The 20,900-nt window shown below is 38.4% G+C and overlaps 2 protein-coding genes and 2 long non-coding RNA genes across 8 annotated transcripts; 3 read left to right on the top strand and 1 right to left on the bottom strand.

The window, feature by feature from the left end:
* Positions 1 to 336: 336 nt before the first annotated feature.
* LOC104234997 (uncharacterized) lies at positions 337 to 7,689 on the top strand. Of its 2 annotated transcripts, XR_713103.2 has the most exons (4): positions 337 to 596; positions 740 to 879; positions 5,922 to 6,079; positions 7,206 to 7,689. It is a non-coding gene; the product is annotated as an uncharacterized lncRNA (long non-coding RNA). The 2 variants fall into 2 exon arrangements; XR_011400847.1 differs by having other exon boundaries at positions 337 to 879.
* LOC138872467 (pentatricopeptide repeat-containing protein At3g53360, mitochondrial) lies at positions 1,035 to 4,621 on the top strand. The gene has a single exon (XM_070150518.1). It carries the CDS (start codon positions 1,148 to 1,150, stop codon positions 3,122 to 3,124), a length of 1,977 nt encoding a protein of 658 aa, XP_070006619.1. The 5' UTR covers positions 1,035 to 1,147; the 3' UTR covers positions 3,125 to 4,621.
* Positions 4,960 to 12,537, bottom strand: LOC104234999 (kinesin-like protein KIN-5D). Of its 4 annotated transcripts, none has more exons than XM_070150517.1 (23): positions 12,303 to 12,537; positions 11,877 to 12,046; positions 10,788 to 10,917; positions 10,517 to 10,675; positions 9,762 to 10,238; positions 9,181 to 9,278; positions 8,935 to 9,091; positions 8,785 to 8,854; positions 8,629 to 8,705; positions 8,480 to 8,533; positions 8,312 to 8,392; positions 8,096 to 8,207; positions 7,832 to 7,918; positions 7,623 to 7,753; positions 7,332 to 7,493; positions 7,143 to 7,250; positions 6,898 to 7,056; positions 6,737 to 6,820; positions 6,350 to 6,555; positions 6,148 to 6,249; positions 5,956 to 6,065; positions 5,710 to 5,876; positions 4,960 to 5,296 (listed from the first exon to the last, which is right to left on the bottom strand). In XM_070150517.1, the coding sequence occupies exons 2-23, from the start codon at positions 12,023 to 12,025 to the stop codon at positions 5,147 to 5,149; spliced, it is 3,030 nt and encodes a 1,009-aa protein (XP_070006618.1). In that variant the 5' UTR covers positions 12,026 to 12,046; positions 12,303 to 12,537; the 3' UTR covers positions 4,960 to 5,146. The 4 variants fall into 4 exon arrangements, with proteins under 4 accessions (XP_070006618.1, XP_009786965.1, XP_009786968.1 ...); XM_009788663.1 differs by having other exon boundaries at positions 7,578 to 7,753; positions 12,303 to 12,536; XM_009788666.2 differs by having other exon boundaries at positions 5,710 to 5,861; positions 7,578 to 7,753; positions 12,303 to 12,536.
* On the top strand, positions 7,757 to 9,294 carry LOC104234998 (uncharacterized). The gene is made up of 4 exons (XR_713104.2): positions 7,757 to 7,932; positions 8,024 to 8,468; positions 8,589 to 8,666; positions 9,200 to 9,294. It is a non-coding gene; the product is annotated as an uncharacterized lncRNA (long non-coding RNA).
* Positions 12,538 to 20,900: the final 8,363 nt, after the last annotated feature.

Raw genomic sequence — 20,900 nt, 5'->3', positions numbered from 1 at the left:
GCTTATAAGCTGGTCAAACTGAATTATAAGTACTTTTTGACTTATATACGCGTTTGGTAAAATTAAAGGTGCTTATAAGTTAAGTGCTTATAAGCCAAAAACCATAAGTTGGTCTCCCCAACTTATCAAATTTCAGCTTATAAGCACTTTAAATTTGACCAAAATATTTACTATTCTATCCCTAAAATACTTCTTTTTAAAAATAAAACTCTTCATATATCCAGTTCTTCAATTGCTTATTATTAATTTCAGCACTTTTATCCAAACACATAATTACTTAATTTTTAAAACAGCTATGAGCTGCTCTAAATCAACTAAGCCAAACGGTCTAAAAAATTAGTTAGAACTTACTGTTTTGCGGATAATCTTCTGCGATTTTATGGTGAAATAGGAGGAGAAAGCGGAGCGTAGGGCATGGAGAAAGCTGAGCGTAGGGCGTTTACGGAGATAGCTGAGCACGTTTACGAAGGTTGGACTTATTATAAGTCTAGCGCAGGGGTATTTTCGTCCGATCAAGTAACCCGACATTTGGCCCGCCAATTTAAACGACGTCGGAGTAACTGTATCTGGTTCTCCGTCGAATCTCTTCTCCGGCGGTCAGAAGTTGTTCTTCATTACGTGAAAGATACATTTTATAGCAGAATTTTTTTTTTGGCTCTTGTTAGAAGTGCTTTTCACTCTAAAACAAGCAAATTGTCTTGTGAGGTTCATATATTTCATTTTCTATTTGCTTTTGCAGAATGAAAATATTCGAATCAAGTGGCGAATGAAGCGGAGTGGATACAGAGGATTGCAACTAGGTCGGGATTGAGGTGTAGTTGAATGACTGATTGATCATTGTCCAATTGCTTCTTCAAATTATTTCACAATGATGAAAAGGTTAGGATCAATCCGGAGCTATGTCAATCACAGCATACATACTTCTTTCAACAATGAACAGTCAAGTAATGATCATATAATCTTCTTATGTAAGCAAAAGTTGTTTAAACAAGCTCTAGAGACATTCGAGTTGTTACAAAGGAACACATCTTTCAGTTTGTATCCAAGCACGTATGCTCAGCTAGTATCCGCGTGCTCGTCTCTTAGATCCCTGCAGTATGCAAGAAAAGTTCATAATCATATATTATCATCCAATTATCAACCAGACATGATTTTTCAAAATCATTTATTGAATATGTATGGTAAATGTGGGTCATTGAGCGATGCTAGAAAGATGTTCGATGAAATGCTTGAACGAAATTTGGTCTCTTGGACTTCGATAATTGCTGGGTACTCGCAAAACGGTCAGGAGAAGGAAGCTGTAGATCTTTACTTTCAAATGCGACAGTGTGGTCTTATACCGGACCAGTTTACGTTTGGGAGCGTAATCAAAGCGTGCTCGTATATGAATCAGGTGGAGTTAGGGAAGCTGTTGCACGGGCATGTCATTAAATCAGAACCTGGTTCCCACCTTATTGCTCAGAATGCATTGATTGCGATGTATACAAAGTTTAGTCGAATTAATGAGGCATTGGCAGTGTTCTTGCGTATTAAATCGAAGGATTTGATTTCATGGAGCTCAATGGTTGCTGGATATTCACAGCTTGGCTATGAATTAGAAGCTCTGTCTTGCTTCAGGGAGATGCTTGGTCGGGGAATTTACAAACTGAATGAATTCATTTTTGGAAGCGTCTTTAGTGCCTGTAGAAGTCTTGCACAAGCAGAATATGGAAGACAAATACATGGTTTAAGCATAAAATTTGGGCTCAGTTTTGATGCTTTTGTTGGTTGTGCTGTTACTGACATGTATGCCAGATGTGGATGGTTGCGTTCTGCAAGAACTGCATTCTACCAAATAGGAAACCCGGATCTTGTATCCTGGAATGCTCTGATTGCGGGATTTGCATACGGAGGTGATCCCGAGGAAGCTATATCTCTCTTTTCTCAAATGAGAACTTTGAGGTTGACCCCAGATGATGTCACAGTTCGTTCTTTACTTTGTGCCTTTGTAAGTCCATCTGCTCTGTTTCTAGGAAAGCAAGTGCACTGCTATGTTATCAAGAGTGGCTTTGATTTAGAGATTTCCGTCTCTAATACATTACTTTCAACGTATGCCAACTGTTCAGATCTTCCGGATGCATATAAAATATTCAATGAGATACAAAACAAGGCAGATTTAGTCTCGTGGAACGCCATTCTTACCGCTTTTCTACAACAGAGTGAGTCTGGAGAAGTCTTCTCATTATTTAAAATGATGCTTCTTTCTTCTAATAAGCCTGATCATATTACATTAGTTAATATGCTTGGGGCTTCTGGAAAAGTAGCCTCTTTGGAAGTAGGAGACCAGGTTTGTTGCTATGCCATGAAAAATGGGCTAAGTGAAGATATATGCGTCATGAATGCTTTAATTGACATGTATGTGAAATGTGGAAATATGACAAGCTCTAGGAAGCTCTTCGATAGTATGAAGAACCCTGATGCGGTCTCATGGAGCAGTTTAATAGTGGGGTATGCTCAGTTTGGATACGGAGAAGAAGCTCTAGATCTCTTCCAGAAGATGAGATATTTAGCTGTCAAGCCAAACCAAGTTACCTTCGTCGGTGTTTTGACTGCTTGTAGTCATGTTGGACGAGTCAAAGAAGGGTGGCAGTTGTTCAGAGCCATGGAAACGGAGTTTGGTATTGTACCGACTAGAGAGCATTGTTGCTGTGTGGTTGACATGCTTGCCCGTGCTGGCTGCATAGAAGAAGCAGAAGCTTTTATCAATCAAATGGAACTTGATCCTGATATTGTGATGTGGAAAACTTTGTTAGCTGCTTGCAAAACACGTAACAATCTTGATGTGGGCAAACGAGCCGCAGAGAAAATTTTGGAGATTGATCCCTCGAATTCTGCTGCGCATGTGTTACTCTGTAACATTTTTGCTTCTACTGGAAGTTGGAAGGATGTTGCATCACTGAGGGGTCTGATGAGACAAAAAGGTGTCAAAAAGGTTCCAGGTCAAAGCTGGATTGAAGTCAAGGACCGGATCCATGTCTTCTTGGCTGAGGACTGTATGCACCCAAAAAGGGACAGAATATACTCCATGCTAGATGAACTGTGGCTACAGATGCTGGATGATGACTATTTGCCCCTTCATATTTAAGTTTTAGGAGTAAAACATTTGGATGAGATGAGTAATGGATATACACTTCTTGCAATGTCCACATTGTGGAGTTGCACCCTTACAAAACCACATTTTACTTATGCAGGTGTTTGAGTTGGTTTTCAAAATAGTAGGAGGTCTGGAAAGTGAAGTTACGAAAAATTTGCGACAAGCTTGACTAGAGAAACAGGGAAGCAGCAAATATTCTTGTGAAATGGTCAAAGCAGTCTGCTGTTTTCCAAAGAACAAGTTGCCATTATTTCATATAGAGTTGTAGTTCAATTATCAGATTGCAGATTAACTGAAGACACCAAGGAAGATGGCTGCCAATTTGGAATAGAGAAAGAGATGAAGATAGCAACAGGGAGAAAAGTGGAATTGCAATCAAACTTTAGAACTTAGATCTCTGGAAATGTAAGATGGCTTTACTGCTTTTAAGGAGTGAATGAATCCTTGTTTAAGGAAGCTATTTACCGCTCCCTCGAGACTTTGGTATTTTAGAAAACCAAGGAGTCACTTCAAGATTTGATCAGTAGAGTTCTGTGAGAGTGTTCACATCAAGAACATCACTAGTAAGAGCAGGGCCTTGCACTGTATGAAGGTCACAGCAAAAGCTAGTCATGGGTAGGTCCACTCCTTTCTCACTAAATGGTCACCATGTTGAGGAAGAAGCATCTCCTGAGGCATCCTTTCAGGCAAAACTCTTGTGAAATTTGTTGAATCTATGCTTACTGACTGAAAAAAGGCCAAGAGACACTTCCAATATTTGTAGTCTTCCTAGACGAATTGATGCAGTGTACCACCTTAAGCAACAGATTAAACGAATCACGAGCTGTACGAACTCTCAGAACCATTACTTGATACCCGATAGGGCTGTCTCATATGCAGCCCCCTATGGTTGGAAATCTGTGATTGCTCCTCTATATAGGTATACCAGAAAGGTATCAAGGGAAGGCCATACTCATCGTATTCTCAAACACAAATGAACAACTCATTACTGTTTGTTAAGAGATGCAGCACCTATGTTGCCTGGAGGTGTAGGAATCAAAGCTGATGTCTTCTCTTTGGCTAGACTCGTAGTTAGTTGTTGTGGTTTGGAGGTTCACTAAATTGTAAGTGAAGCTTTGGACTATTTGCTCTAAGAAAGTGGTTAATGCGTAAATTTTAGAAGAAATTGCGTCTTGGGCCTATTTTCGTGGTCATCCATAAGAAACAGATTTCCAATATGACATCACATGGTCCATAAAGAGTAGGACGAGGGCACTGCGGACTAACTTCAGAAAATTCATTGCAAACAGAAGGATATTATAACTAGTTGCTCAAACTGCTTCGAAGCTTTGGCCTTAGACTGAAACGACCTCAGGTGGCTATCTGGGTTAATGCATGTGCACATATATGACTTGTGAGTTTTTGCCCAACATGTTCTTTGTTTCTGGTGGAAACGGCTCATCAACCTGTGTAAGGATGTTATTATAGATGTAATACATCAGTTCTAGATTTCCAGGACCCTTGTTTACCTCAAAGTATTTCAACTATTTTTTTTTTTGATAACCGTTGTGTCCGGACTAACTTACGCGCACCTCAACTAATTACACGGGACACCTGCTGCCTCCCACTAGCAAACAAGTATCAGGTAACTCTATCCACCAAGGCTTGTCTCTGTTGGGAGTTGAACTTGGGACCTCATGGTTCTAACCCACTTCATTGACCACTAGGCCACACCCTTGGGTGCCAAAGTATTTCAACTATAATGGAATGGATACTTACATATTGTAATTTTGTGGTGCATATTATGTGAAGTTTCTAATCAAAGTATTCTAATATGACTATAACACTTCAAAATAAAGAAACATTGATCTTCTGAGGCTCCAAATTCACAAGATGACATGCTTTTTTATCTTTTACTAAAACACTACACATCAACAGATATAAACATCAATTGATCAATCTCTAAATTTGTTATCCTACTTCAAAAGAACATTATTAGTTCAACTCAACATCCTCATGCCCCTCTAGTTGGATTTACATTCTGTTAGCTCGCTTTGCTATTCCATTGCCTTGAAACGACTTGAGTGACTCCTCGAGTAAAGGAGTTCTGAGATTTTTGATAGATTCCCTGCTTGGAACGCTAACTCTTTTCCTCCTCAGAGTTGAGCATGATGGTTCATCAACCTGATTATTGAGAACAAAAGAATATATTGTTAGTATAACACTCATGTCTATAAAATTTCATAGGAAGCAGAAAGGCCTTGGTTGAAGATAGGATGTGAAGAATGGTAAAATAATACTTAAGATTTAAGAAACCTAAAATCTTTTTAATAGATGACCAATGTCATGTTCAGGTATCTCGATGGAAATTCCCAAATGATATTTTCCATCGAAATGGTATTCTTGCCTATTCCAGCAGCCCTCAATACAAGAGTGGCGCTAGAACTTTTTAACGGAAATTTTTCTCTAAATGACGAAGAGAAATTTTTAACTATCTGAAATTATATATTCTACTAGTGATAATGTGTAAGTTGACTGAGTATTAAACTGTTAATGGCAAAAATCATTTACACTTGGATGGTTTTCTGAGCTTTTACCTTGTACTCATCTGTCAATGCTTTTCCTGCATTTTCTGCAATCTCGGATACTTTGGAGGAATGACTGTCTTTCATTTGTTTCATATCCTCAACACAAGGATATATAACTGAATAAATCTTCTCACATTCATTATGATCAAGTTTCAGCAAACCTGCATCAGTTTCAACTGCATGATTCTGTGGTAATAAGACTAGAGAATGTTCTCTTGCAGCATCATAGGAAGAAAAAATTCACAGGCAACATACTTTCCATGGCTGAAAGAAGGTTCCTCTTGGAAATAGCTGTTTCTTCTAGTATAGAAGTCACTGTGGAGGAAAACTGAGTGCTGGTCTTTCCATTTGATTCCATTGCACTCCTGAAGATATGAAGGTAAAAATGGTAAAACGAAATAAGGTTCTTCGATAAGATAGTAATTGATTCATAAAATGATAACTTACTTCATAATGCAATCAATTGAGTTGACATTTCTTGTTTGTCGTCTAAGAAGGGATTCTTGGGCATTTCTCCATCCATCTTCGACCCCCTTTGATTTTGCCAAGCTGAAATTTAAGATGAAAAATTTAATAGCTTTCTCAAGGTATACAATCCAAAAGCAAAATATAATTCTTATAAATGTATATCATCATAAACAAACTCAACCAGCATTCGATGTGCCCTGCTAGGCTACTTTTCCAAAATTCCAATCTAGTTGAATCCTCGATATGTTGGGCTTGTGTGCTTTCAACATAGCTTGTCCATTCTTCATAGGCAGAATTAGTGCAACCTTGTATGTTTGAGAACTCAGCATTTAGATTTCTGGTTTTGATACTAGAGCACTCTCTAAGGCCATTTACTGCTGTTTGAACCTAAAGAAAAGGAAAAATGGAAGTGTTTGATAATATTCTACCTGAAATTCAATGCTTTTAGGAATAAGAAAATCCATGAAAAGGCTTTGATACTAGTATTAAGTTCCATTCACATTATAAATCTTTATGGAACAGCATTCTCAAGCTGTGATGTAGAAGGATGTTATGAAGAAGCACATACCAGCTTTTTCTTCCTAGTATTAGAAGCTGACATAAGCTCTGCAACTTTTTCTATCAGTTGTCGTTCTTCACTTGCAGCCAACTCCTAAAAGAATTAATTCAAAGGGTGAAAAGAGACGAGGATCGATCTCTTCATTTCAAAGGTAAACAGCAAAAAAATACCTCAAACTTCTCTTCAAGGGTGCAGAGTTGCTGATGATTAATTGTTTGCGATTTTTCATCCATTAGTCTCAATTTTGAGATGTATGAATTTAAAGTCTTGAAAAAGTTGAGGAGAACTTCAGAGGTTAATTGAATTCCTTGATATCTTCTTGTTTGATTCTGACAGATGGAGAAAAGATAAACAAAGTTAGCACAAAAGCAACTATATAAAAAAAATAAAAATATCTAGTAGCATGCTTATATACCTGTTGTTCCTTTTGCACAAAAGCATTTATCTTCACCTCAAGTTCCCTTATGTTACCTTGCAGGCCGTTGAGTATAGAATTAACATCGGCAGAAATCTTTGCAAAAAGCTGCACTAGGAATCAGGAAAAATTGAGTGATGAAAGGGTGTAAATTAAGTAACACCGACTGAAGGAAGGATCTTTACTTACATCCATAAAGGAAGAAGAATGCTTTGATACTTCTGAATTGACTTCGCTAAAAGCTAGCTGAGAATTTTCATTAAGTTCTTGGGCCGAAACAGCTAAATTCTGAATATCAGAGCTATACTTGTCTTTCAGCTTCTGGAGCTGAGTCTTTAACTCATCTGTAGCCTGCCGTTAAATTCAAGAAAGATTGGTACTGTTTGCAGGTTGCATATAATGAAAGTACCATATGTCAAAGATTTTTTACTGTACCCTCCTTTTAGTAGCTAAGAAGGATTGGGTATCTTCTAATATTACATTCAATTGCTGCTCTTGTTTGGTTACAGAAACTGCAGTGTTTCTCTTTAAACTTTCAAGCTGCTGAGTTAATCTGTTGCGGAAATTTTGCACGAGAATTTTGTTTCTCTCCTCCCTATTGTTGCTTTTCTCTATTTTATAAGAAACATAAGTTAGAAGAAGAAACTGATGCTAGCCAGATAAAGAACATAAGAAATAGTAAGACGAACCAATTTTGGCGAACAAGGTGGATATCTCTGATTCTGCATTCTCTACTTCAGCTTGAAGCTCAAGTGCTTTATCAGTCATTGCCTTTTCTAAATGACGAGAGGTAACATTTGCAGATTTCAGTACTTTCAAGAATGAACTTTAAGATGCCAATTTGCTATTAATGGACATATCAGTAGTCCTACATGGTGCAGGATTCACGAATACTTTGATTCATCTTTGTATTTCAATGAGATGCTTGGGACACACTTCAGAGTTTAACTCACCAGATTTAATGAGATTAAATACCAGATGATCCTTCTCTTGAACCGTCTCTTTCGCTCGACTATTTTGAGCTTCTAGATCATTGAAAGCTTGTTCAGCTTCCTTGAGTTCTCTCTGCCATAAAACAGAGGCTGGAAAGTTTAGTTATCTTCAACTTTCTAGCTATCTTAATTTAAAAAAAGAGACATGGGAAGTAACTTGTTCAAGTAACATTCCACCTGAGTTCTCTCAAGTTCTTCGGTTAAATTTGCTGTCAGTTGTCGCTGATAATCATAAAGATCCTGAAGCTCTCTCAGTTTCTGCTCAGAAACTGTGACTTCTCAATGATCTTGGAATAAATTAGGACTTGCATAAGCTGCCTACACGACAGACCAGGTGATACTTACCTTGTTTTTGGACTCTAAATCAAGTTCTGTGAACTTCAGTCTCTCAACTATTGCCTAAAAGGGGAAAAAGAAAAGCATTTTAGCAATTAACTTTGTTCCTATTTTACAGATCAAGAGTTGCACTCCAGAAATATTGATGGGAAAAGCACCTTGTGAGCTGCCTCTTCACTCAAGTAGCGGTCTTGTGGTATGTAGATTCCATTCTTCTCCCTCGTTGCGTGTAATTCTACAGAGCAAAGAAGAATGTCTACTGTTATAACACCATATAAATTAATTAATTCTCAAAGTATAGATCTCATTATAACCTTGCTTTAGGCGGTCCATCTCCACATACAGATCTGTGATTAGTGCAGATTTGGTCACCTTCCGATTGACCTGGAAATAGTACTTGAGGATGAAATTTGTGGTGGATAAAATTGTTCGAAAGCAAATTTTTAAAGAATAAAATGAACAACCTCTGGCCTGTTTTTAATTTGCTTGGCACGATTAGCATATTCAAGAGTACTGAGAGTCTCTTCCAAGCACTGAATGGATGGTGAAACTGTGGCAATTATGCATGTCTTTGTTTTTCCTCCTAATGAATCCCTCAGTAACCTTGTCAATTTGCTATCTCTGATATCCAAACACTCATTTTTCAACAGTTGCTTCTGTATTAAAACATCTATTGGAATGTTTATATAATGATTAAACTAGTTTTATACCTGTATGGAACATGTCCAGAATGATCAACCAAAGCATTGATGACTCTGCCCAAAGTAAGCAAGCTCTTATTTATCTCACCAGCCTCTCTTGCTCTTCCCTGGATTTTAGAGAAGTAAATTCCATTACAACCCTCAATTATCACTGTAATAAAACGAATAATTTTACTTAAATACGTTGTATTAAGAATTTTTACACTTCCAGTGTAATTTAACTTATTATAGTTGGTTGTCTGCTTTATTATTTATGTAACTTGTTCCACTTGTAATGGGCAGTTACTTGTAGTTACAGGTGACCTGGTAGTGTATTTCTTTTACACTGTCAGTCTATAGAAGTTAAGGTTGTCTCGGAGACTTTTAGGTCACTGGTTCCAGCTGTGGAATCAGCCAATGATGTTTGCATTAGGGTAGGCTGCCTACATGTGCGGCCCTTCCTTGGACCCTGCGTGAACGCGGGATGCTTCGTGCACTAGGATGCCCTTTTTAGCCTATAGAAGTTAAACTCATAAGTGAAATAAGTAAAATAACTATTTTTAATAATTCTGAGGAGATTATTGACGGGAGAAGCTCCATTAGTGTTGTACCTCTTTCGCTCCCGAGCGTAAAATGTTCTCAGATCCTGCTAGGTCAACAAGATTTAGTTTTCCACACTTTATCAGTTCTAGTCCCTCAGGCGTGCATTCCTTAACTTGTAAGGTGATGGAAAATATTGAATGAGACCTATTGCTTTGTTTATTAAGAAGCGTCTCAGCTGTATGCTTATTAGCAGAGCCTTTCTCCAAAATTTTGTATATTTCATCTGCCGTTGACACTGCCACCTCTTCTAGGCCTCTGATGAAAACTGCACCTTTTCCATCTTCCATAAGGGCTAATGGCTTTCTCGGCTTCTCTTCTATCGATTTTGATTCCTCATCCAGCGAAAGAAGATCTGTTATTTCCTCATTGTAAATCTCTATATATGCAACTTTCATAGTGTACTCTGCCTTTTGGCACTCCAAAATGTCAAAAATTTGTTGGACTGCTCTTGGGATTACTCCAGCATTCTTGTGAAACTCCCCATTCTACAAGCATTAACATTGAAAAGGATATAAAAAACGATAAGCCAACAAAATGACAGTTACATTCGAGGGAGTTAGCCCGGTGTACAAAGCTCCCGCTATGCGCGGGGTCCGGAGAAGGGCCGGACCACAAGGGTTTCTTGTATGCAGCCTTACCCTGCATTTCTGCAAGAGGCTATTTCCACGGCTCAAACCCGTGACCTCCTGGTCACATGGAAACAACTTTACCAGTTACATTTGAAGGGGAAAACAAAATAAAAGAAGAGAGAATCAGAGAAAACCTTCTCTTTAATTGCTTCCCCTTCCATTGTGTAAGTTTTTCCTGTTCCGGTTTGGCCATAAGCAAAAATAGTACAAGTATATCCCTCGACAGCTTCATTAACTAGAGGAGCGACAGAATGATCATAGAAGTCCTTTTGCTGAGATGATGGACCACAAACCTAACAAATATTGTGGCATCAAAGGGGTTCAAATATACATAACTACACACATTTTCATAGTGATGTATAAGGTAGAAAATAGATTTAAGCATAGACATTATAAGAAGAAAACCTTATCAAAGACAGAGGTTTTGTTTAGTTGCTTAGTAGCTGTGTTCAAAGTTGCAGTAACTTCTTTTTTCAGCTCGTTGCACGAGATCACCGAGGGACCTTTCACCTTCATTTCATCCTCATTTGGAGGCCTGAAACACAAATACATCACTTGCTAGTAAGGCTCAATGGTACTTGATGAGTCGACCCACCTATATGTCTTGCTTTTGCTGTTATATGCTTCTAACCTAAGTTGCTCCGACACATCAGTTTAGGTGCCGCACCCGTGTCAACACGACACTAGTATGGTATGGGTATTGGATCTGTACTGGATTTGGTCAAAAAAATTTGAGTACTTTGACCACAACAGACAGAAAAATTTGATACGAGATACAATTTTAATTCCCGAAATTAGAACTAAAATTAAGGTAAATTTGAAGAAAATACCCTACCTTATTTAGGAAATCAATCCTTTACTTTTCTACAACTTGAGAATTAAAAAGAAATCCACACTTTACAAGTTATACGTAAGTAGTCCACAAAATTTCTCATAATTTAGAGATATTTTTATAATTTTATGTTTTTGAATTATTTTTAGCTGGATCCCCGCATTCATATCCGTACTCTGATCCTATCCCCGTATCTTAGAATTTACTTCTTGAAAGATCCGACCTCTAGATCCGCACCCGTATCGGACACCTGCACCTATGTCCGAGCAACTTAGCTTCTAACCTCTCAGTAATGAATGATCATGTGAGACAAAATATTTAGTTCAAATTTGTCTGGTAAAAGAACATAGGATTCTTGATTATCCATACCTAACCTGAATACAATTTTTTTAGTATTAAGAAATAAGAACATGTGGAATCCCACATGTGTGAGCTTACTCATATTGACGGTCTCAAGCCTAGATAAAGCAAGAGGGTTGTGGTAAATCGACAATTAGCATAAAGCTAGTTACTCATAATGAATCCTCACAATACAAAATGCACTTTAAATGAAGCGACATATGGACAATGAAGATTCATATAAATGTCCCCGACTTGATTGAGATTGAAGCATGTAGTTGTAAGAACATGTAGAATAAGCAATGGCAAGTTTTAGTTCATACCTGCAACGCAATACAACTTTCACATTTACCCCCTTTTCATCATTTGATCGCGAATCTCTGCATGACTTTTCATTTGACCACAGCGTTTGAGACATCGAAAAAGGAGGTATACTTCCTCTTCGTTGATAATTCGACTTTGGTGTTTCCATTATAAATGCCCTGTTATCTTCCTTTCAGGTAGAGAAAACAAGGTTAAAACTTCTAAAGTTATGATATCAGAATCTCATATATGGAAACTACTGTTTATGAAACTTGAGGAATAGTTCAGGATCATCAACTCTACTAAAACTCATGGCTTCAAATTCACAGAACAAAACATGAGAATACATACAGTGCCCAAGTTTCAAGATAAAAGAACAAATTAGGAAATCTAAAGTTACTGTTTTTCAATTTAAAAAATTGTATATATTATATGTTCTTGATTACCTTATGCAGATGGAAACTTGCAGCCGGCTGGCCGGTTGGATGTTAAAAGGTTTTGGATATCTAACACTAGTAAAGTAGTAATTAAAGAAAACAAGATTAAGTTTGAGGTTGAGAATAAAACAAAGAAGGGAAACAGAAAATCTATGGCGTTACACTTGCATAATAAAGACTGTATCTAATTGATGAGCTTTAACAACTTTATTGACGTTTTGTGTCATTAGTCAATGGGACGTTAGGAAAAAAAGACATTAACTTCTGTGTTAGGCTTTGTTTATACAATAAGAAATGGTCATAAATATATGGTGTGTTGCTGAAGTGTGTTGTCATAAAGAGACTGATAACAGTCTAAACTTTTGTCGTTTTGCTCCTTTATTGGTAGCATGGTGTAGCAAATCAATGACGAGTTTAACTTTTATGAACTGACAATTCACAAATTTTTACACGATTAAAGATAAGGTAACTTATAATAATAAGTAAGTTTTTACATAACTCCAAACTTGATAACCTAAAAAGTATAATAGTGTATAAATTCTTTAAATTGTCAATGTATATGAATCCATGCCTAAATAGAGGTCTCTCATCTCAAGCCTGTAATGAAAATTGCCTCTACAGGGTTCATCGTCTTAATTAGTAGTAATACTAATATATTAGCCAACTTTATAATTAAAAGGGTTCTTTCTAAAAGCATTAACTATAGTGCTGACTAAAAGTTATGAGCATCATTGTGATGAACTAATGGTGCTTCAAGTAGTTTAGAAATTATGAGCTAGGAGAAAATTTGGCAATTTGCAGGTACAACAACAATTCAGTGAGTTCTTACAAGTGGGGTATGTGAGGGTAGAGTGTATGCAGATCTTACCCCTATCCCAGAGAGTAGAGAGGATGTTTCCGAAAGATGCTATGCTCAAGAAAACGAAAAGAGAAAATATTCTATAATTTGCAGGTAATTAATGCATTTCATAGAAATAGAATTTTGACATCTTCTAGAATTTCTCGGTTAAAGTCCCATATACTACCTACTTTGTCAATTCGCACGATGCTCGCTAAACAATCTTTTGGTCATTAAAACCTAAAGAAACTATGTGGATTTGATAGTTTATGGCATAGAAGATAAACTGCCAATAAGCATAAAGAGCAAAAAAAAAAAACAATTTTAGAAAATAAATCTCTTAAAAATTAAGACAATTTTGGAGAAAATGAAAAACGGCCTTTTCCTTAAATTGCAAATTAACGTTTTTTCCAAAAAAAATAAAAAAAATACGATAAAGTGTAAAGTATTGTTTGTTTCTGTTTAGATTGTAAAGGTACTAAACAGCTTTCTTGCTTTATTTCTTTTGACACTATTCACTATTCACTATTCACTTTCGGATGATTGAGATCTCATATATTTGAGAATCTCTAAAAGTTATTTCATGTAATTTTTTAAAAAATTCTCCACACTTTCTTTGATTCTGTTATTGGAATACTTCCCATTTTAGCTAATTGTCTATTTCATACACACTATATAATCCAAATATGTTTTCAAGTTTTTCTTTTCCTACAAGATATACAACTTGTTTAGATTGTTATTACATGTCGTTTTATAATGTATTATATTGTATTGTGTTGTACCGTATTTACTGTATTGTTTGATGAATGTATATGGGTAAAAACGGGGGTAATGAACACCCTAATTTCCCGGTGGGGCGAAGAGGCAAAGGCATAACTAAAAGGAATCGAAGTCGAAGAAGGGAGCCTTCACTATCAAGGTCCGAACACAACACCTACCCTCGAAGCCATCGAGATCATGTCCCCGGGACCCGGTCCGTACTCCTAGACCTTGGGAAGCAATGTCAGACGACCGCACACGGTTATCAAAGGACCGTGATATACGCGCCCAACCAGATATCACGACGTAGATCTCGGCCCCTATCAACGACATATTAGTAATTAGCAAGAAGGAGGATTTTTACCTTTCTTAGGATTGCACTTAGGGTAGAACTCCTCTACTATATAAAGGGGAAGCCTACTATCCAATATACACCTTGTAACACGCATCCCAAGGTAATATACATTTGTTTTCTCTGCTTTTATAAGTTATTCAAAGTTCTTGATTATGTGATAAGTTCTTCATAAGAGTTGGCTCGGAACCGAAGGTAGGCTTCTAGTTAAGCTTTCAACCGAGCCCGGACTCACTATCATCACTGATTTGATAGTTTGTTCTGTATTTTGTTTGCTTATCTAAAGTCATTAATCACTTGTATCGAATTAATCCACATATCCTTAAAACCGCGTATAAATTCAATTGTTATTCATTTTTAAGGGTAAACAGTTTGGCGCCCACCATGGCGCTAAGGATAATAGTGGTAGTTTGATGCAAATTTCCATAACGCACTATATTTTACGCTTGTTTTTTTTAAGAGTGTAATTTCAGATCTGCCTAAGGATGTCAAACTCTCAGCCTGCTCACTTCAATGTTGATATTGAATCTGTCTATCACGGCGAAAACACAAACGAAGCACCTAGCAATGAGGTGCCTCCTGCTGATCCCAACGGAATCCCGATTGCGGACCCAATAGATGCCAACTCTCATGTGGCCATCGACACCAACCTACCTACCGACCCTGAGAACAACGTCCGTGGAGGAGCCCAACTAACGACTCGATGTACGTCCGAAGGCGAAGGTGACTGGATCAATCTGAGGGTGATTTTCGAAATGTTACAAGTCCGACAGGCAGCGATAGCACAACTACACAATCAAAGCCACACCCCAGCAGAGTTGAGCCCGAACGATCTCGGGAAAACACGCGAAGGAACGAGCAAGTCGCGAAAAGGCCGGATGAAGCTGAGACCGGGACTAGCCTCGAAATAATTAAGATGCTTGAGGAACTGATAAAGCGGGTGGAATCGGGGGAGAAGAAAATTGAGGCTGACGACAAAAAAGTTGAGACCTATAACTCCAGAGCTGTTCAAATCCCAAGTTTCCCCCCGATATTAAAAAGGCATGGACTTCACAAAATTTGTCCAAAACCTTTCTCTCAAAGCGCGGCTCTGAAGCCAATCCCGAAGAAGTCCCGTATGCCCAATATTTCGAAGTATAATGGGACCACGAATCCAAATGAGCATGTGATCTCCTACACTTGTTCTATCAAGGGAAACGACTTAGAAGATGACGAAATCGATTCGGTTTTGCTGAAAAAGTTTGGAGAAACCCTATTGAAGGGAGCGATGATATGGTATCATAACTTACGCCAAAATTCTATTGACTCGTTTGCTATGCTTGCAGATGCCTTTGTAAAAGCACACGCCGGGGCTATCAAGGTCGAAACCAGAAAATCGAATCTTTTCAAGGTAAAACAAAGAGATAAGGAGATGCTCAGGGAATTTGTGTCGAGATTCCAAATGGAACAAATGGATCTGCCTCCGGTTGTGGATGATTGGGCCGTTCAGGCGTTCACTCAAGGACTTAACCCCCGAAACTCCTTAGCTTCGTAGCAGTTGAAGCAGAATCTGATAGAATACTCGGCGGTAACTTGGATCGACGTCCATAACAGGTACTAATCAAAAATCAGAGTCGAGGACGATCAGCTCAGGGCCTCCTCTGGGTCCGTTTATCCCGTCAATGTCAACGATAGATCTAAGAGAATCGCCGATCATGAACCAAGACCGAACAGAGACTGTTATCAACCATATAACGGAGATCGAAGGGGTACGAATTTGGGCGTAACCCTACAAGAAATGAAAGGAGAAGTGATCAAGGTCATAGTAGCTGGGGACTCATGAGCAAACACGATTTTGATAGGACACTCAGGGCCAGGGAGGCACCAAGGTTATCCGAATATAACTTCAACGTCGACATTGCCAGCATCGAATTTGCCACTGGGCACATTGTGATGAACTAATGGTGCTTCAAGTAGCTTAGAAATTATGAGCTAGGAGAAAATTTGGCAATTTGCAGGTACAACAACCTAGTGAGTTCCTACAAGTAGGGTATGTGAGGCTAGAGTGTATTCTGACCTTATCCCTATCCCAGAGAGTAGAGAAGATGTTTTCGAAAGACCCTTGGCTCAAGAAAACGAAAAAAGATAATATTCTAGAATAGAATTTTAGTGCATTTCATAGAAATAGAATTTTGACATATTCTAGAATTTATGGGTTAAAGTCCCATATGCCTACTTTGTCAATTCACACGATGCTCACTAAACAATCTTTTGGTCATTAAAACCTAAAGAAACTACGTGGATTTGATAGTTTATGGCATAGAAGATAAATTGCCAATAAGCATAAAGAGCAACAAAAAAAAATACAATTTTAGAAAATAAATCTCTTAAAAATTAAGACAAGTCTGGAGAAAATAAAAAAGTTATCTTCTGTTGCCTATAATAACTTTTGATGAAAGTTCCATAAAAGAAACAGAAAACAAAAATGAAGAAAATGAAAAACGGCCTTTTCCTTAAAATGTAAATTAGCGTTTTTTCAAAAAAAAAAAAAAAAAAAAAAGGTTCAATGTAAAGTGTAAAGTATTGTTTGTTTCTGTTTAGATTGATAAGGTATTAAACAGCTTTCTTGCTTTATTTCCTTTGACACTGTTCACTTTCGGATGATTTAGATCTCATATATTTGAGAATCTCTAAAAGTTATTTCATGAAATATTTTTAAAAAATTCTTCACACCTTCTTTGATTCTGAAATTGGAATACTTCCCATTTTAGCTAACTGTCTATTTCATACACACTATATAATCCAAATATATTTTCAAGTTTTCTTTTCCTACCATAACATGATCGAAAAAGTTTGGAATTTATCCTATTATATTACGAAAAATAATGATTCACATTTTTAACTTTTCGCGATTTTTCCTTTTGCCACAGCAATTATCTGAAATGAAAGAATACATATTAAGTATACAGTTCAAATGTTTATTTTAATAAATTCTAAAATATTCATATTTTGACGTTTTCTAAATTTTTATTAAAAGGTCCATAAATTACTTAATTTCGGATAGATGTAACTTTGGACAATAATAGACCTTGAAGATACCTACAAGTATATTTAAGGATAGTCTTATCTTTTGAGGGGATGTAAAGACACGGTCGGTTGTTTTGAGAATTAACGCCCCGATCCCCTATTAACTGATTTCCCATTATCTTTTCCTGCTATTGTGACTTGCCGGGATGATTCGTTTTGAGTTTCGGAGTGTTTTGGGACACTTAGTCCCTAAATGAGAGCTTAAGTCTTAGAATTTGGACCGTAGTCGGAACAGTATAAAGACGGTTCCGGAATGGAATTCACTCGATTCCGTTAGCTCCGTTGGGTGACTTTGGGCATAGGGGCGTATCCGGATTGTGTTTTGGAGGTCCGTAGCTTATTTAGGCTTGAAATGGTGAAAGCCGAATTTTTGGAGTTTTGGGCTGATAGTGGAATTTTTTATATAGGGGTCGAAATACGATTCCGGAAGTTGAATAGGTCCGTAGTGTTAAATATGACTTGTGTGCAAAATTAGGGGTCAATCGGACGTGGTCTGATAGGTTTCGGCATCGGTTGTGGAAATTTGAAGTTTCAAGTTCTTTACGTTTGAATTAGAGGGTGATTCATAATTTTAGCGTTGTTTGACGTGATTTGAGGGCTCGACTGAGTTCGTATGGTGTTTTAGAACTTGTTGACATATTTGATTGAGGTCCCGGGGTTCTCGGGTGGATGCCGGATGGTTAACGGATCAAATTTGGTTTTGGGAGAATGATTCAAGTTGTTGCACCTGGTGTAATCGCACCTATGCACTTTGGACCGCAAGTGTGACGCCGCAGAAGCGGCCATCGAGCAGCAAATGTGATTTTGGGCCTGCCCAACTGGGACCGCAGAAGTTGTAGGAGCGGAGAAAGGACGCAAAAGCGGGCGCGCAAAAGCGGCCCTTGACCGCAGAAGCGGTTTTTGGGGACTTAAGTTAAGTGTGCACCTGCGATGGATTTTCCGTATGTGCGAGACCACAAATGTGATGGACCCCTCGCAGAAGCGGAAATTGTTGGGCAGAAAAAGGGATTTTCGAGGGTTTGAAATTCACATCACAAAATTCGATTTGGAGCTCAGTGGAAGGCGATTTTTAGAGAGTTTTTCAAAGGCAATCATTGGGTAACAATTCCTAATCCTATTTTTGTCATAATTCATTAATCCATAGTTGTTTTCTTCATTAAATTAAGAAATTGGAGCGAAGAAGTTGGGAAATTGGGGAAAAAATTCCCAACCAAAAATATGAGATTTGAGTGGTATTTAGGCATAAGATTTGGATGATTTTTGCATGAGTGAGCTCGTGAGTGAATGAGTGTTCATAATTTGTGACTTTTACCTAATTTCGAGATGTGGGCCCGGGGAGGATTTTTGGCCGTTTTTCTACTTTCTTGCCTTAGCTTTGTTTTCATTAGCTAAATTAGTTGCTTTTAGCTATATTTACGTTATGTGATTGCTTTGATTAGATTTGGGCCACTCGGAGTTGGATACTCGTGGCAAGAGCGTGATTTCAGATTGATTTGAGCTTGATTCGAGGTAAGTGGCTTCCCGAACTTTGTGTGGGGGAACTCCCTTAGGATTTGGTATTGTTTGATATATGAGCATCGTGTACGTGAGGTGACGAGTGCGTACATGGGCTATTTGTTTAAAAACCTTATTTTCATTAAGGAAATATATGTCTTCCTTTAATTGAGCAACACTAGTATATGTAACTATCCTATTTAGCTTAGGAAAGCATGCCTACGTGCCTTAACTGTCTTAACTGCCTATCTAAACATTGTGCAGCATGTTTAGTGAAAATTACCTGTCTTCTATGATATGAACTTAGTCTAAACTGTAGAATTCCTTGTTGACATTGTTGTTTATGTTGATTGAGTTGCATATTTACTTTGGGATTACGAAACGGTATTCCGGGAGACCCCCCTGCACGTTTATGTTTCGGACTACGGGCGGTGTCCCGGGAGATCTCCCTGTACTGTATATTTACTTTGAGACTACGGAACGGTATCCCGGGAGATCCCTTGCACATTTACGTTTGGGACTACGAGATGGTATCCCGAGAGATCCCCTGTTGTTATCTCTATATACTGAGCTGTTGTTTTTTGTGATTTCATTCTCGTTAAATTTTAGTAGTTATCTTTACTGCAATATTTCATACTGAATTATTTTGTTATATATATACCAGTAGGGCCCTGATTTGATCTCGTCACTACTCGACCGATGTTAGGCTTGGCACTTACTAAGTACCGCTGTGGTGTACTCATGCCCTTTCCTACATATATTTTTCGTGTGCAGATCCAGGTAATACCTCACATTAGTTGCATTACTAGTGAGGCGAGACGACTATAGAGACTTCGAGGTATATTTGTCTCGTCCGCAGACCTAGGAGTCCCTCTCTACTCTTCCTCAAGTTAAAGACTTCTTGTATTTTCTTCTTGTATTAGACTATGGAGTATAGGAGTACTGTGTCTTTTCTTTAGCTTGTGACTTATGACATTTTGGGTTTTGGGAGAGTTATATATAGTGTTCGAAAGTGATTATTGTATATGCCGAGTAGCATCGTATTTCCTTGTTTAAAATTTACTCTTAGTTGCTAGCTTTTATGTTTTTCGTTTCTTTTCCGCAAAGTTAGGCTTACCTAGTTGTAGAGACTAGGTGTCGTCACGACAGGGTCACGGAGGGAGAACTAGGGTCATGACAAGTTAGTACCAGAGCTCTAGCTTCATAGAAGCCGTGAGTGACAAGCCGATTTATTAGCATTTTGCGGATCGGTACGGAGATGTCTGTACTTATCTTTCGGGGACTATGGAATTGTTAGGAAAATTCCACTTCATTTGATTCCTTGTCGTGCGAGATTATTGACTTCAAAATTTTAAACTTTTGTCTTCTATTCTCTTACAGATGGTGAGGACACGTGCTATCGGAGATGACCAAGCACACGCGCCCCTGCTAGAGCCACCAGAGGCCGGGGCTAGGGTAGAGGCTGAGGACGCGCACATGGTGCAGCCAGAGCACCCGGGCGAGCTGCTACAGAGGAGCCACCAGTAGCTCAAGCCAGAGCACAGGCACCTGATACGCCTACTACGCCTACTACTACTGCTACTGCTACTGCTACTGCTACTGCTACTGCTACTGCTACTGCATCTCTCCAGAAGACCCTTGCACAGTTCATGAGCATGTACAACACTCTAGCTCAGGTAGGATTGATTCCTCTTACTGCAACCACATCTCTGGTAGGGGGAGGAGCACAAACTCCCGTTGCCCGCACCCCAGAGCAGCGAGTTTAGGTTGATCAAATTTTAGAGGTTATACAGATTCCGCCTGTAGCCCCAGCTCAGCTCGAGGGTAGGGTAGCAGTTTCAGAGGAGGAGCAGCGGAGGCTTGAGAGGTACAGGAAGTATGACCCTCCTACATTCAGTGGTCTAGCATCAGATGATGCCCAAAGATTTCTGGAGGAGTGTTACGGTATCCTCTGAACTATGGGCATAGCAGAGTCGAGTGGGGTTTCTTTCACTACCTTCTAGCTTCGAGGGGCAGCCTATCAGTAGTGGCATACTTTTGAGTTGGACAATACGGCTGAGGTAGCTTCTCTTACATGGGCTCAGTTCTAGAACATGTT

This window comes from Nicotiana sylvestris, chromosome 7, assembly GCF_000393655.2.
Source record: "Nicotiana sylvestris chromosome 7, ASM39365v2, whole genome shotgun sequence".
Classification (NCBI taxonomy): domain Eukaryota; kingdom Viridiplantae; phylum Streptophyta; class Magnoliopsida; order Solanales; family Solanaceae; genus Nicotiana; species Nicotiana sylvestris.
The sequence above is the reverse complement of the archived record's forward strand: the minus strand, read 5'-3'. Positions and strand labels throughout refer to the sequence as shown.

Excerpts from the sequence above, each read along its gene's own strand:
- LOC138872467 (XM_070150518.1), top strand. The coding sequence starts at position 1,148 with ATGATTTTTCAAAATCATTTATTGAATATGTATGGTAAATGTGGGTCA.
- LOC104234999 (XM_009788663.1), bottom strand. The coding sequence starts at position 12,025 with ATGGAAACACCAAAGTCGAATTATCAACGAAGAGGAAGTATACCTCCT. Across the intron at positions 7,919-8,095 it reads ATTTAATCTCATTAAATCTG|AAAAGGCAATGACTGATAAA; the intron begins GTGAGTTAAACT and ends CTCGTCATTTAG. Across the intron at positions 5,877-5,955 it reads CCTTCTTTCAGCCATGGAAA|TTGAAACTGATGCAGGTTTG; the intron begins GTATGTTGCCTG and ends AGAATCATGCAG.